Source organism: Phocoena phocoena, chromosome 15 (assembly GCF_963924675.1).
Source record: "Phocoena phocoena chromosome 15, mPhoPho1.1, whole genome shotgun sequence".
NCBI lineage: Eukaryota > Metazoa > Chordata > Mammalia > Artiodactyla > Phocoenidae > Phocoena > Phocoena phocoena.
Window position 1 is genome coordinate 66,628,221 of NC_089233.1, and position 16,895 is coordinate 66,645,115.

At 48.5% G+C, this 16,895-nt stretch overlaps 1 protein-coding gene across 1 annotated transcript in view; it reads left to right on the top strand.

Moving 5' to 3' along the window:
• The first annotated feature begins 4,578 nt into the window (after positions 1-4,578).
• Positions 4,579-16,895, top strand: part of BPI (bactericidal permeability increasing protein) — a 29,897-nt gene continuing 17,580 nt past the window's right edge. The window contains exons 1-5 of the mRNA XM_065891819.1: positions 4,579-4,761; positions 7,255-7,369; positions 8,594-8,722; positions 10,202-10,363; positions 12,143-12,206. Of these exons, the coding sequence (XP_065747891.1) occupies positions 4,632-4,761; positions 7,255-7,369; positions 8,594-8,722; positions 10,202-10,363; positions 12,143-12,206 (600 nt within the window). The 5' untranslated portion in view covers positions 4,579-4,631. The remainder of the gene's footprint in view (positions 4,762-7,254; positions 7,370-8,593; positions 8,723-10,201; positions 10,364-12,142; positions 12,207-16,895) is intronic.

The following is a 16,895-nucleotide window of genomic DNA, read 5'->3' on the forward strand; positions in this document are numbered from 1 at the left end:
GACTTTCCTCTGGAAAAACTCGACATCCTAAGGAGCACGGAGTAGAAAGATGGACAGATCCAGCCCCCGAATTAACCACTCTTGACCCATCCCACCTCTAAACTCCTGCTGAGGTAATATATTTTCCTATGATTTAAGCCATGTTGAGTTGGGAGAGCAGGAGAGAATTTGAGTGGATGACAGAATTTTTCTATATTCTTATTGTGATCCTGGTTACGTACACATAGCTATATATGCATCACAATTCATAGAACTAAAAGAAACTATAAGAAGTAAATATGGCATAATGTTAAGATTTTATAAACCTGGGTAGTCTATTCTTATCTATATGTTTGAAGTATTTTACAGTAATGATAAAAAGACCAAAAAAGAGGAGGAAGAAGAAGAAGAGGAGGAAAAGGAGGAGGAGACATTGGAATAAGCCTGTTTAGACGCAATGGCTGGAGCTGCTGCAACCATCTTGCAACTGTCAATGAAAAATTAATCAGTAGATCTAAGAAAGAAATGAAAAATTTCATTCACGCCAAGTTGAGGATTATAACCCAGGAACTGGAGAAGTTAATCTGTGAACTTAGTTCCTGCTTCTCCATTCTCTGGCCACTGAATAAAGCTTGTATTGTTTCAATCTAAAACAAAACAAAACAAAATGAAAAAATGAAAAAAAAAAAAAAAAAAACCCAGGAACAGCATCTCAGAAAGCTCTGAGAACTGTTCCACCCATTAGAAGTCAAAACACAGTTACAGAAGTTTTTTGAGACAGAGGGCTGTACGTCAGATGACGTATTATTGACATTTTACACAATTCAGATATGCAAGTACAAGGTGATGGGCCACAACAGGGAAATTTCGGTCAATGCCTAACGCAATGCACAGTAGAGGGGAGAGAGGGGGCCAAAGGGCAGAGAAAATTTTTTTTTTTTTGTGGTACGCGGGCCTCTCACTGCTGTGGCCTCTCCCGTTGCGGAGCACAGGCTCCGACGCGCAGGCTCAGCGGCCATGGCTCACGGGCCCAGCTGCTCCGCGGCACGTGGGATCTTCCCGGACCGGGGCACGAACCCGCGTCCCCTGCATCGGCAGGCGGACTCTCAACCACTGCGCCACCGGGGAAGCCCCCAGAGAAATTTTTTTACATTTAACTTTTCTTGTCTTGCCATTAAATGTGAATTTGATTTCACACAACCATGAAAGAAGCCAGTGTGAGGGTAAATCTGAGACACTAGGATAGCAGAGCAGTCAGGTGTGGAGAGATGGTAAATGTCTGTTATCTGTTGAATTGTTTTTTTAATTCCCATTTTTATTGCAAATTTGTTTGTTTTTCTTGGCTGCACGGCATGTGGGATCTTAGTTCCCCAACCAGGGATCAAACCCACACCCCCTTCAGTGGAAGCACAAAGTCTTAACCACTGGACCTCTGGGAAGTCCTGTTAGCTGTTGAATTAATCAGAACCTCAAACCTGCCCTCTCTCTGGACTTTGTCTCTGAGGTATTATATGTGTTTATTGTTGAAGCCAACGTGAGCTGGGGATTTCTATTCCTTGGGTTGAAGACATTGTCACTCATACCGAGTAGAGAGTCAGGCCTGAAGCAGTAGGACACCTCCATGGCCAGTGGCAGAGCTGAAAAGGAGGCCAGAGGGTCGCTGATGGACTCAACTGGATTTGACTGATCAGAGGGAAGCCAGTGGGGCTGGCTGCTTCAAAAACTTGCCGGTTGGTTTTAAGATTCTGATGTAGTGGCAGTGTAAGTCATCATGTGAGTTTCCTCTTAATACTTCTTTCCTGTCTGACACCCTCACAGATACAACATCTGCCTGGACCCAGGGGACTCAGGAATTTGGGGCAGTCAGAGCTGCAGGTGTTCAAAACTGTAAGATAACTCTTCACATATCTAATTTTCTGACAAGTCATGGATCTATGTGTTTTGGCATCTATCTTCCTTGTACAGATACAGACATGTGAGTCTGGGGGCCCAGGAAGGTAGAGCTAGGGTGAGGACCCAGGGTGACAAGTCCTCTTGGAAAGCTAGAGGGGAGGATTCTTCTCTCCATGAAAGACAGTGTGACCTTGATAGGGACATAATCGCTCTGTGACTCAGTTTCCTCAACTCCAAAATGGAGAATAATCATCCCACCCTCACAGGTTGTTTTTAGGCTTGGAGACAATATATGTAAAGTGTCTGCCACATACTAGATGCTCTGTGCATGGTCACTGTTTTCATTCTTAAGCAAGCCAGAAGGATTCTTGTTGTGGCAGGCGGGGGCAGGAAGGGAGACCCTTTTAGATACAGAGGAAGAGAAGAAAGAAAAAAAAACCAAAAAACTCAGGAGGTCTCATGTCCTCCTGGCTCAATGGGCTTCATTAGGCTTTCATCAAATCAGAGTCGGGGAGACAGGGCGCCAGGGGGCTGATGAGGACTCAGCGGAAGAGAAGCCATCCTCCCCCTCTGCAGCCCCGCCCCTCCTCTAATCACCATGGAGATGGTACGGCTGCCCAGCGGGATTCCCGCCCACACCGGGCCTGAGGCTGCTGCAAAGGGAGGGGCAGGGGCAGAGCAGACAGAGATCCTTCGGGAAAGCTGGTGTGGAGATGGGGAGTATGTGCTGGTCACCGCCCCCCTCAACCCCCAAGACACTGAAGGACTCAGGATGGTGTGGGATGCATCTGCGTTTGAATCCCAGCTCTGCTAGCAGCTAGCTGTCTGACAGTGGGAAGAACACTTCCCCTCTCGAACCCTCAGGTTCCACATCTGTCAAAGGAAGCGGTAAAAAGGAATAAAAACAAAAGCTTGGTGAAGAAAACTGTGGGATGAGGAAGCAATGAAACACCGTGCAGTGCAGGTAGAAGGAGACAGAACCCTACATACTGTTCATTGAAGAAAGGGAACTTTACAGAACTGATCAGTGTGATCCCGTATTTCTTCGTTGAAAAACACACTCTATCTACACTTACCAAAAGTGGGGAGAGGGGAGAGAAATGCTCTAAAATACACTTCTGCTTGTCCTCTCTGGAATTAGGGATTAGCAGGTAATTTTTATTTTTTTGGTTCTTTCTCAAATTTTGGTCAATGAATATGGATTACTTTTAAAGCCAGAGTGACATTAATAGCTACCATTTGTGGGCTTATTATGCAGGGGTGTTGTGCTAGGTGCTTTACGTGGTTTAAAGCCCTTTATGTCTTCACAAAAACCCAGGGAGGGAGGGTATTCTGTTTATCCCCACTTTACAGAGAGGAAATTGAGGGTCAGAGAGGTTAAGGGGCTTGACCAAGGTCAAACAACCACAGAGTGGCAGAGTTGAGATTTAAAACCAGAGTTAAGATACCAGACTCCAAAATTCAAGCATTTAATTATTACCATTTTTGCCTCTCAGGACAAGAAAATAATACATGTTCTGTTTCCTTAAATGTTTTACCGTGGAAAACATCGAGGGAATCAAAAATAGAAAGACAAATATAATTTTCAGTTATAAAATGAATGAGTTCTGGGGATCTAATGAACAGCAAGGTGAGTATAGCTAAGAGTACTCTATGGTACACTTGGGATTTGCTAAGAGAGTAAATCTTCAACCTTCTCACTACATACACAGAATGATAACTATGTGAGGTGATGGACGAGTTAACTAGCGTGGTTGGGAAAGTCACTTGACAATGTACACATTTATCGAATTATCACCTTGTACACTTTAAATGTACGCTAGACCCTTGAACAATGCGGAGGTTGGGGCACTGACCCCCCTGACAGCAGCCGAAAATCCATGTATAACTTAAGAGTCGGCCCCCCGTATATGCGGTTCCACCATATCCAAGGTTCCACACCTGTGGATTCAACCAACCGCAGATGGTGTAGTACTGCAGCATGTATTTATTGAAGAAGATCCCCATATAAGTGCACCTGCACAGTTCAAGCTTGTGTTGTTCAAGGGCCAACTGTATACAATTTTATTTCTCGACTGAACCTCAGTAAAGCATTAAAAAAAAGAAAAGAAAAATATAATGAGCACTGATGTACCTACCACCCAGCTTCCAGGAAGTCCTTAGATAAAGGGATTGGGGTGGGGGTTCAGGGAGGGAGAAGGGGTGCTTAGGGAGGAGAATGAAGCACAGAGCCAGAAGTCTCAACCTACACACACCACACACCACACACACACGAGGAAGCAATGAAATACCGTGCAGTGCAGGTAGAAGGAGACAGAACCCTACATACTGTTCATTGAAGAAAGGGAACTTTACAGAACTGATCAGTGTGATCCCGTATTTCTTCGTTGAAAAACACACTCTATCTACACTTACCAAAGGTGGGGAGAGGGGAGAGAAATGCTCTAAAATACACTTCTGCTTGTCCTCTCTGGAGTTAGGGATTGCAGGTAATTTTAGAACCACACATAGAACCACACACACACCACACACACAGACACAGGGCTCCTAGGCTCCACTGCTGGCTGCTCTGGGGCTGTGGCCCCGACCATGGTGGGGGACCGCAGGCAGGCGGCCGTCCACCCCTTCTCCCGCCCCTGCTCAGCGTTCCTTCCTCTTTTCTGCATTTCACTGACTTGCGCTTCCCCAGCTGCCTCATTTATAGGTCCCTGGGTCCCCTCCAAGGCCTCGAGGTTTTGGCAGCTCTGCAGGACAAAGACATGGCCAGGGGCCCTGATGACACATGGAGGTGGGCGACCCTGGTGGTACTGGCCGCCCTGGGCACAGCTGTGACAGCGACAACCAGCCCCGGCGTCGTGGCCAGGATCACCCAGAAGGGCCTGGACTACGGTAACTGGATGCCTTCCTTTTCTCCCCTCCAACCTCTGAGGAGCACTGATTGAGCACCTGCTGTGTGCAGCCCTTTACATCCAGTGTATGGCCTGCTCACAGCTCCTCCAAGGAGGCCCTCTTACCCCTGTGTTACATATGAAGAAGCTGAGATAAGGTGAGCTACCCAAGGTCACAGGGCTGGAAGTGGCAGCACCGGGATTGGAGCCCTGGCCTGGAGGACTCTGAGTCCAGTGCTCAGGTCCCTCACGGTCCCCTCCCTCTACGCAATACCCAACTCGGGCTTCTAGGCCTTTCACTTCCTTCCAAGCTGGTTCTCAGCCCTGATTTTTGTCTCAAGGTCCCTGGCTCAGTCTTCAGTGTGGGGAGGCCCTCCCCCAGGGCAGGGGCTGGCAGCCATATTGTGCATACTAGCCATCTGGGTGACCCAGAGAGGGTCCCCCAGGCCCTGCATCCAGGCCCAGATAGAGGAGAGACTGGCATGAAGCAGCCCTCTGACCTGCTCAGATCGGTGCCAGGCACTGTGCTAAAAGGACGTACTGTTACTAGCGACCTTTACAGATGAGCAGACAAACTCGGAGGAGGGACTGGGAAGTGGGCGGCCTGGATCTGAGCTCTGGTCTTGTCGGATGTACCAGGGTGGGGCTGCTCAATGCTGCCTCTCAGTGACAGAGAGATGAACTGCAGAACAGTGGGGGACAGCCAGTGCCAGAGAAATCAGATCCGGAAGGCAGAACCACAGCCGCGGTGGACCCCTGGAGAATCAGGACAGGACCAAAGGGACCTGGTATCCCACCCCTGAATTCCTACCCTAGCCCAGGCAGGACACCTCTGAATCCCAGGGGTGCAGATGGAAGGTTCCCCATGAGCTAAGAGAAAGGATTATGTCCCTGCTCTATACCCAGAGCTGGGGTGGTTCTGAAGTCTTCCAGAGAGCAGAGGCTTGGGCTCGGCCTTTAAGCCCAGAAGTCTTCATGTCCTGTCACAGCAGCCTCGGTTCCCCCTTCTACTCACACCCCATGCGGCAACCAGTGAGATTTGTGAAATACGGCAAAGCTGCCCATTCCCCCCTTTACTTACACTGTTCAGCGTTTCCCTAGTGCCCTCAGTGGATGTCTTGGGCTTGGCATTAGAGACCCTTCGAGACCTGGCCGCTGCAGACCCACAGATCGTGGCCATCCCACATTTTCTTTTCCCTCCGGGCAGTGACAATCTATGCATTGTTTACTTTTGAACCCCCAGAAGGCCTATCCCAGGGCACAGGCTCTGGGACCAGAAGGCCTGGATTCCAATCCTGCCTCCATCACCTGCCAGCTGTGTGGTCACCTTTCTGAGTCTCAGCTTCCTCATCTGTGAACTGGGAGTCGTAACAGGACCTACTACCCAGGATTGTTCAGATTCAGTAACTTAATATGTGTATAGAGCCCAGAACTGTGCCTGGAACAGAGTAAGAGCTTGATAACTGTTATTATTATTCTTACTATTATTATTCTTACTACTTCCTAACTGGCTCCTGGGATCCCTCATCCTACTACTTACTCTTCTCATTTAACGTGTTTGCCTTTTAACTGGTTTTTCGATGCTGTTAACCACGTAATAACTGATGGCAGAATTCCTGACCCTGGAACATTCATTCATTCATTCCTCCAACAGGTATTAAGTTCTAGTCACTGTGGTAAAGATAGGGGACGTCCGTGACGTCTACCACTGACCTTGGGGGGCTTACATCTAGTAGGGAAGAGAGATAGTAGTAAAAAAATCACATGAATAAATGCATAATTACAAACGGTAATGGGAGCTCCAAAAGAGATGCCCACAGCACCATGAGAATGATAACAAGGGGGCTCGCTCTCATCTGATGAGTCAGAGAAAGTTCCTAGAGGAAGTGATGACTAGAATGACCAGGTGAAGATGAGAGGAAAGGGTTTCCTAGGCAACAGGAGTGGTACATGCAAAGGTCCTGTGGCGAGAGAGTCTGAAAGCCAGAGAGATAGAGTATCTGTGAGGGCAGAGCACAGAGCAGATGTTCAATAACACCTGCAGGATGCATGACAGGGCATTTGGAGGGGGTGATATTTTAAACTAGGGGTTGGCAAATGACAGCCTATAGGCCAAATCTGGACCAACACATGTTTTTGCATGGCCCAGGAACTAAGCATGGCTTTTACAGTTGGAAAAAATCAAAAGAAGAATCCTATCTCACACCATGTGAAAATGATATGAAACTCAAATTCCAGTGTCCATCAATAAAGTTTTATTGGAACACAACCATACCTATTCATTGACGTATTGTCTACGGCTGCTTTTGTGCAATGAAAGCAAAGCTGAGTGGCCGTGACAGAGACAGTAAGACCCACAGAGCAGAAAATATTTGCTCTGGGGCCCTTGACAAAAACCTTAACTTGAGCCCTGCTTTAGATCTTTCCAATCCCAACGTCCCTGCCATGAACAGGCTGTACACCTCTGACCACTGACCCCGCTCTTTCCCCTCAGCCTGCCAGCAGGGAGTGACTACTCTGCAGAAGGAGTTGGAGAAGGTCACAATTCCCACTTTCTCAGGAAGCTTTAAGATGAAGTACCTTGGGAAAGGGAAGTATAGCTTCTACAGGTAAGGTCCGTCAAGCTCAGTCCTCCGTGTGCAGGACTGTAGTGTGTTGGGGCCACCAAGACCTAGACTCACAGAGCCACCGACTCCTAAACTCAGAGACATTGGGATCCCAAAGCTAATCTTTACACCATCCCAAGGGGATCCAATCCCCCAAGCTGCATGTGGAGAAAACCACACAAACGGTCTTTCAGGCACTCACCGTGACTCCTGCGGGGATGTCACGGACCCCCAAACTCTGTGCCAAGTCCACGTGTTAATTAGGATTAGGGGTGGGGGACAGAAAACCTAGTCCAAAATGGCCTAAACCAGAAGGTATTGGCTCACAAGTTCAGCTTGAGGAAGGCTCAAATGTCACTGGACCCTGTTTCTCTCCTGCCACCTCTCAGCACCGCTTCCCTCGGGAGGGCTAATTCTTGAGTAGGGCCTCCCCGCGAAGCACTCGGCAGCGTCTTCTCAGCACTCCCAGCCCTGTGGGAGGAGGGCACCTTCTCCTTACAGCTCAAGCAAAACTCCTAAGATTCACTCTGATTGGTCCGTCTTAGGCTATGTACACACTCCTGGACCAATCACTGTGGCCAGGGGGATAGAAGACACGAAGGAGCTTGTGCTGAAGTCTCAAGCTCCACCCCCTGAAGATGGCGGCGAAGTCAACTTTCTCTGGAGCATCACGGACTAGATGTGGGGAAGGGTTCCTCCAAAGTAAAATGGCACTTCTGTTATCACGAGAGAGGGGTATGGGTGCTGGGGAGAGAAATCCATAAATGTCCTCTAAAGAATTTTATGCACTCATTCATTCAACAGATATTTTTGAGCACCTACTATGTGTCTGACTCCTCAGGCTATGCTACAGTAGTGAAAACAAGGCAGACATGTTCCACCCTTTACAGAAATCGTAGTCACTGGGATAATCTTCACTGATCGTCACACACCCTGCAAGACAGAGGTTACTGTGCTCATTTTACAACATGAGGAAACTGAGGGTCAGCATGATTAAGTGATGTGCCCGGGGTCACACAGCAGTAAACTGAAGAGCAGGGTTCAAATGCAGATTTGTCTGACTTCAAAGCCTAACCACAGAGCTCCCCAGGCTGCTCTCATAGCTTCTGGGTTCTTTTGGAATAACTGGGGTAAAGAGCCGGGACGGAGGGGAATGGGTCTGCACTGACCACTGACTGAGTCCTTGTGGGGACACTTAGAGACTAACTGATCATTTCTTCTTTGCAGCTTGGTTATTCGTGAATTCAAGCTTCCCAATTCCCAGATAAGACCATCGCCTGGTCAAGACCTTGATCTCTCCGTCAAAGATGCCAGTATCAAGATGAGTGGCAAATGGAAGGCACGAAAGAATTTCATGTGCGTGTCCAAGCTCAGTGCTTGTTGAGTGTGTGGGTGAGCTCTTGGTGATATTTGGAGGAGATGAGAGCCAAGGTCTCGAGAATGCCCAATTTTTGCCTGGCCCGTTACCATTTGCCCCCTCAGACTTCCTGGGGGAACTTTTCACAGAAGAATTTTCAACATAACCCTTGGTTAATAGCGGAGAATTTCCCCACATCTCAATGCAGGGCACGGGCAAGGCTGAGTTGGTGCATGTGGCTTAGGATGGAAGGCTAAGTGGGACCTTTAGTTTACCCCTTTATCAATTAGCTATCGCTCTGTAACAAACCACCAGTGACCGAAACTCAGTGACCTAAAACAAGTCATATATCATCACTTACCTATCTATGTGTCGGCTGGGGTTCCCTGATGTAGGTCGACCTCAGCTGAGGTAGCAGTGCTACACAGGTATCTCCTCCTCCCTGGACCAGTGGGCTACCCAGAGCATATTTAGTGATGGTGGAGGTGCAAAAAGGGCAACCAGAAACATGCAGTTCCCCTTAAGGCCTGGGGGGGATTGAACTGGCCCTTGGTCACTTCTATTCGTATGCCATTGGCCAAAGCAAGTCATGTGGTCAAGTCCAAAGTCAGGAGCATGGAAATACACACATATCCCCCCAAGGTAGGCAATGGTGAGGGTATGGGTGCAGGGAGAGGTGAAAATTGGGGCAGATCATCCAAACTACAGCTCTGAATCTAAATATCGGGCCCTTCCTGCAGTGACTGTGCAGCAGTGACAGTGGCTCAGACTGACCTGTCAGTTTATCAACTTCTCCTTTGTGGTGAGTCCAGGGAGAAAACAGACACTGTGGTGAGGAGAGGGGCGTGAGTCTGCCTTCTGTTACAAGGACTGCTGGGTGTGTCCATTCCCCACAACAAGAATTGCTTACTTCTTCACTTGGGCTGTTTCACATCTATCATTTCACTACTGATCACACACACACACACAAAATGATAACAATACTTCCTCACATTATAGAAGAGTTGACAAACTACATTCACACGTACTGTCTTATCCCAAACTCATTTCATCCCAGAGGGAGGAGTTATTAACCCCATTTAATGAATGAGGGCATTAATTAAAGTCATTGGTCCCCCAAACTCAGCTTTCTAGTGGCAAAGCTGGTGTCCCACTGCTGGTCCAGGGTCTGGTTAAGGAAACTGAAGCTCAGAGGGGTTGAGGAACACTCTCAGTGCCACACAGCACACAGGCAGAGGCTGAGGCAGTAAGAGCAGGGTTCTGCCAGGCAGACACGGGTTCAAACTTCGGGTTGGAATCCTGGCTCTTTCACTCAGCTGCTGTGTGATCTTGGGCAAGCTGCCTTCCCTCTCTGAACTCCATCTCCTCACCCAGAGTGGAGATAATAGCAAAACTTGCCTTCCAGCATTGGTGTGAAGTCTGAATGGCAGCGAGAAGAAAATGCTTGCTCCAAGTCTTTTCTTTCTGTTTCCCTTCAGCAAAGTCAGCGGCAACTTTGACCTGAGTGTGGAGGGCATCTCCATTTTGGCTGGTCTCAAGCTGGGTTATGACCCCACCTCAGGCCACCCCACAGTCACCTGCTCCAGCTGCAGCAGCCACGTCAATAGTGTCCGCGTACGCATCTCACGCAGCAGCCTGGGGTATGATCTCCTGGGGCTGTGGATGGGAGGAGGGACTGGATTGTCCTAGTTATTCTTTCTTTTTTTATAAATTTATTTTTGGCTGTGTTGGGTCTTCTCCTTTGTGGTGAATCCAGGGAGAAAACAGACACTGTGGTGAGGAGAGGGGCGTGAGTCTGCCTTCTGTTACAAGGACTGCTGGGTGTGTCCATTCCCCACAACAAGAATTGCTTACTTCTTCACTTGGGCTGTTTCACATCTATCATTTCACTACTGATCACACACACACACAAAATGATAACAATACTTCCTCACATTATAGAAGAGTTGACAAACTACATTCACACATACTGTCTTATCCCAAACTCATTTCATCCCAGAGGGAGGAGTTATGGACTCCTGCGCATGGACTTTCTCTAGTTGTGGCGAGCGGGGGCTACTCAGCTGCGGTGCACGGGCTTCTCATTGCGGTGGCTTCTCTTGTTGCAGAGTATGGGCTCTAGGCGCGCAGACTTCAGTAGTTGTGGCGCGTGGGCTCACTTGCTCCGCGGCATGTGGGATCTTCCCGGACCAGGGCTCAAACCCGTGTCCCCTGCATTGGCAGGTGGATTCTTAACCTGTGCCACCAGGGCAGTCCCTGTCCTAGTTATTCTTGTATTCAGAAAACACATCCCAAATGCCACTTCTATGCCAGGCCTCAGGTGTAAGGGGACAGGGGTCTACAGATGGAACACACCACATCTCTGCCTTGAAGAGTCACTCGCTCATTCAATATTCATTCAGCAAACTTTACTGAGCACTTATGCTCCGGGCTGTGCACTAAACACTTTAAGTGCACCAAGTTATACAATCCTTACCACAAGCCTGCAAGCATTCATCTCTCCATCCATCCAATGACCATCGACTAAGAATCTGCTATGCACCAGGCTTGTGCATTTTGCTCAGGAAATAGCAGTGGTCACTAAAAATTTGGCCTTGCTAACAGCGATTGGAGACTTACTGCGTGCCTGGCACTGTTTCAAGCATGTTCCTTATCTCATTCAATCCACACAATGACTCTGTGCAGTTCGTCAATTATTACCCCATATTCAGAGGAGACAAGACACAGAAAGAATAGGAAATAACCTGAGTTTTCATCCCTAGTGAGTATTGAGAAGGGATTGGGATTCAGCCCAGGACTTGCTGGCCCCAGAGTCTTAGCTACACAGTCCCCGCTCTTTTGAAGCTTCCAGCCCGTGGGGAAGACAAACATTAATCAAATCATTGCATTAATGAATGGCTCACAATAAGAACTGAGAAAAAGAGATACAAAGTGCGATGAACACATAGAACTGGAGGATCTGACCTAGTCTGGGGGCTGGCCATTTCATTTTCTTTGATGAAATGACATTTCAATTGAGATGAAAAGAATAAGTAGGAGTTAATTAACTTGGGGACAATGGGTGTTTTAAGCAGAGAGAACAGCATGTGCAAAGGCCCTGTGGTGAGGGGAAGCACAGCACGCAGGAGGATACGGCAAAGCAGTGTGGCTGGAGTACAGAGAGAGGGAGTGGTGAGGACTGAGGCTGAGATGGGATGGGGGTCCAGCCGTGCACCTGTTGAAGAAATAACCTCAGAAACAGGTCACTGCACACAGGGGAAGAAGTGTCTGATGGGGGTGCACAGAGTTGGAGGCCAGGGATGAGGGAGTTTAGGTTTATTTGGAAAAGGGAGGAAGGCTTCCCAGATGAGGCAGCCTTCTGAATGCATCCCAGGGACACCTGGGAAGCCTCATGCATGTCCCCACGTGTCAATCTCCAGGTGGCTGATCCAACTCTTCCGTAAAAAAATCGAGTCTTCGCTCCGAAACAGCATGAACCGCAAGGTACGAGGGGCTCAGAATCTCACCTCCTGTCAGAGCGGGTGGGGCCTTCTGTGTCCACATACCTCACGCATCACTGGACACTTCTGCTCTCACCCAGACCTCTTTTTTATATATATATATATATATATATATATATCTTTATTGGTGTATAATTGCTTTACAGTGTTGTGTTAGTTTCTGTTGTACAACAAAGTGAATCAGCTATATGTATACATGTATCCCCATATCCCCTCCCTCTTAAGCCTCCCTCCCAGCCTCCCTATCCCACCCCTCTAGGTCGTCACAAAGCATGGAGCTGATCTCCCTGTGCTATGAAGCAGCTTCCCACTAGCCATCCATTTTATGTTTGGTAGTGTCTATATGTCACTGCTACTCTCGCACTTCATCAGAGCTTCCCCTTCGCCCCCTGTGTCAAGTCCGTTCTCTATGTCTGTGTCTTTATTCTTGCCCTGCAGCTGGGTTCATCAGCACCATTTTTGTAGATTCCACATATGTGTGGTATTTGTTTTTCTCTTTCTGACTTACTTCACTCTGTGTGACAGACTCTAGGTCCATCCACCTCACTACAAATAACTCAATTTCGTTCCTTTTTATGGCTGAGTTCCCTTGTATATACGTACCACATCTTTATCCATTCATCTGTCGATGGACATTTAGGTTGCTTCCACGTCCTGGCTATTGTAAATAGTGCTGCAGTGAACATTGTGGTACATTTATCTTTTTGAATTATGGTTTTCTCAGGGTATATGCCCAGTAGTGGGATTGCTAGGTCATATGGTCGTTCTATTTTTAGTTTTTAAAGGAACCTCCATACTGCTCTCCGTAGTGGCTGTATCAATTTACATTCCTACCAGCAGTGCAGGAGGGTTCCTTTTCTCCACACCCTCTCCAGCATTTGTTGTTTCTAGATTTTTTTGATGATGGCCATTCAGACTGGTGTGAGGTGATACTTCATCGTGGTTTTGATTTGCATTTCTCTAATGATTAATGATGTTGAGAATCTTTTCATGTGTTTGTTGGCAATCTGTATGTATACTTTGGAGAAATGTCTATTTAGGTCTTCCACCCATTTTTGGATTGGGTTGTTTGGTTTTTTGATATTGAGCTACATGAGCTGCTTGTATATTTTGGAGATTAATCCTTTGTCAGTTGCTTCATTTGCAAATATTTTCTCCCATTCTGAGGGCTGTCTTTTTGTCTTGTTTATGGTTTCCTTTGCTGTGCAAAAGCTTTTAAGTTTCATTAGGTCCCACTTGTTTCTTTTTTATTTTATTTCCATTACTCTAGGAGGTGGGTCAAAAAGGATCTTGCTGTGATTTATGTCATAGAGTGTCCTGCCTATTTTTTCCTCTAAAGGTTTTATAGTGTCTGGCCTTATTACATTTAGTCTTTAAACCATTTTGAGTTTATTTTTGTGTATGGTGTTAGGGAGTGTTCTAATTTCATTCTTTTACATGTAGCTGTCCAGTTTTCCCAGCACCACTTATTGAAGAGGTTGTCTTTTCTCTATTGTATATTCTTGCCTCCTTTGTCAAAGATAAGGTGACCATATGTGCGTGGGTTTATCTCTGCTCTCACCCAGACCTCTTCAGCAGTCCCCCACAGCCCTTGGAAAGCACATGTCCAGCTCTAAAAATCAGTCATGTCAATTTTCTTGGGGATCCAGTGAGAAACTAAGAAAGGGTCATGTGACTCACACACGGCAAATTCCCCCATGCTTGGACCACCTCTGCTCTTCTCCCATCATTCTCCCCTGCAGAGAAACTACCATTCTCTTGCACTGAGCCCCTCTCCTCATAGCCCTCCAGCCTCCTTCCCCATCCCCCAACCCCGAACCCCCTTGGTAGCGATACCCACCCAGAAAACGTGCAGCTGATGAAGCTGCTAGACTAGAGTGTGGTCAAACTATGTCCTGAGGCTGGAACTGGTACGAAAGACAGACACGGACCAGAGCTTCCCAAGCCTACCTTCACCCTAACCCCCACCCCACACAAGCCAACCTCTTCAGCTGAGAAAAGGGGCCATTCCTTGGGCTAGTTTTCCATTAATAAATTGTCAGTCTCCAGGAAACCCCTGAGCCTGTCTCCCAAGACAAGGGAGCTTGAGTTTTCTCAAAGGGCAATGGGGAGCCATTGAAGGCTTTAGGCAAAGGGGTGACCTGGCCAGATCTGTGCTTTAGAACAACTTCTTTGGCTGCCGTGAGAACGGCTGGAGAGACCAGGAGTCTCGGGGACACTGAGGAGGCTTGTGCAGTCTTCCAGGTGGGAGACCTTGGTCTCCCAGTGAAAGGCACTGACAACATGGGTAGGGAGACATCCATCAAGTGAGATCATCTATCTGAAGGCATTCTGTCAAAAGTTAAAAAAAAAAAATCCGTGCCTGGTGGTCAAAATGCATAACAGAGGAGATTATAAAACAGGTTTTAGAGTCAGAGTCTCTGGGCTTTGATTCTGGCTCCAGGGCTTAGCTGTGTGATGTTGAGCAAATCACTTGATTTTTCCAAACCTCAGTTTCACCATCTGTAAAATGGGGACATTGATACCTTCTTCACCAAGCCGTTGTAAGGATTACTAAAATAGTGAAGGCTCCCCACCAGCCTGGCTCAACCATAACTCAACCATCTTTGTAATTAAGTAATAGTATGAGGGGAGTGTTCGCATGTATTTAAGGTAAAGAACTATTGAAACAGATTATTTCTTGTTAACGCCTTAAGAGTGACCCCTTGAGAGCAGCCAAGCGGAACAATAATAACACCGAGACACAGATAGAGGAAGTGATAGGGCTGGGCTTCAAACCCATGCCACCCCACCTCAGAGATGAAGCTCTTAATTAGTCTAAGATATTGTTTAGAAGAGAGTATGGGCCTGAATGAATGAATGGATGGATGGATGAATAAATGAAGTGTCAGGGTGTCCCTGATGTTACGAAGGCCTGGAAATGGCGAGGAATGAGTTTGGGAGTCCACTCCCCAGGAATTCAGAGAGAAGAGTGGGCGTCTGAGGGAAGGAAGGGTCTATATAGAGTGTGGATGGGGGTGGGGGCTGAGGAGGGTGGCAGCGGACAGGCAGGCGCCAGGCTGCCGTGTGATTTGCTGTGATTTGGAGCCCCCTGGTGGCCCTCATTAGTAACTGGCATTGGAGGGCAGCAGCTGAGGGCAGGCAGCCCAGGTGTCCAGCTGGCCCTTCGCTGCCAGATGTACCACCTGCTCTCACCTTTGGGCCACTTGGAGCAGAGGCACGGGTTTCTCCGAGAGCGACATTCTTAGTCTCCTTGGGACATCCAGAGTTTTATGTGATAGAAACACACTCCATGAAAACCAAAATTTCTCCTTCCTTCCTTTCCTTCCTCCCTCCCCCGCCCCAGATAAAATAACTTGATTGACAGTGGGGAAGGCAGGAGGGAAGTGTGGAGGTGCTCTATCTGCCCTGTGGGCAGATAGGGGGACCAGTACTGTGGAGGAGTGGGAACCTGACGGGTTTGGTTGAGATGTGCTGGCCTTGGGGGCCTGCGGGACATCCAGGGACTTGGTCCAGGAGGCAGCTGGACTCTCAGGCTGGAGCTCAGGGGAGATGTCTGGCTGCAAACCAAGGTCTGGGTGCTGGCCGCAGGTTGGGGACGTGGAGCGGGGCACCCAATCAAGGTCCCCCCAGGCATGGCTGAGACAAAGATTCAGGTGCGAGTGTTTTATTGGGCGGGGATCCCAGGCGAGGGGTGGGGAAGAGAGCTGGGGACAGGAACATTATTGAGTCGGCTACCACTCTGGACAGCTGGGGCTCAGAGATGCACACACCTCAGAACTGTCCCAAAGGGGTGGGGAAGATGGGTATTTATCCATCAACTCTCACCCCTCTTTCTGGCTGCTGTAACTCCTTGGCACTTGGGAGCAAGGTCCAGGGATTAAAGTCCTCAGGCAGGGAGAGTTGGTGGGTGTGTAGGGAGCTGTCATGCCAAGCTCAGGGGACCCCCGCGGTGGACCAACAATGTCCCACAGGGGCCATGGGCATGTATGGCAAGCTCCAGAGGGGCTCCTGGGTGGAAGGAGCGGGGAGTCCCAGGAGATCAACATCTTCACGAGGGAAAAGGAGCTCACAGGGTGTCCGAGGAAGAGGAAGTAGCGGGCCAGGTGGAGAGCGGGGAGGGTCCTCAGTCAGAGACAGTGACCCATCATGCCAGGGGCTGCCCAACAGGCAAGAAATGCAAGGACTGGAGAGACTCCGTTGGATGAATGAGGTCATTCAAGACGTCGGGGGAGCAACGTCGTGAAGGCGGGGCTTATCTGACCACCGCCACCTACTGCACCACCTACCCCATCAGCCCCAATGGGTCAAATTAAGGAAGCCTGTGATTTTAATCCTCTATTCCAGCTATTGCTTCGAAACAAATAGCCCCAAATACAGCGTCATCCAGCAACGACCATTTGATAATGTTCACGGATTCTGTGGATCAGGAAATCAACAGGCACAGTGGGACCAGCATAGCTTGTCTCTGCGCCATGATGTCTGTACCTCATCTGGGAAAGCTCCAAAGCTTGGGGCTAGAGTCATCCAGTGGGATCCTCGCTCATGTCCGTGGTGCCTGAGCTGGGAAGACCTGATGCTCGGCTCAGCCGGGGCTGTTGAGTGGAGCATCTACCTGTGTCCCCTCCATGGGGCTGGGGCTTTGCACAGCTCATCAATGGGTTCCAGAGGG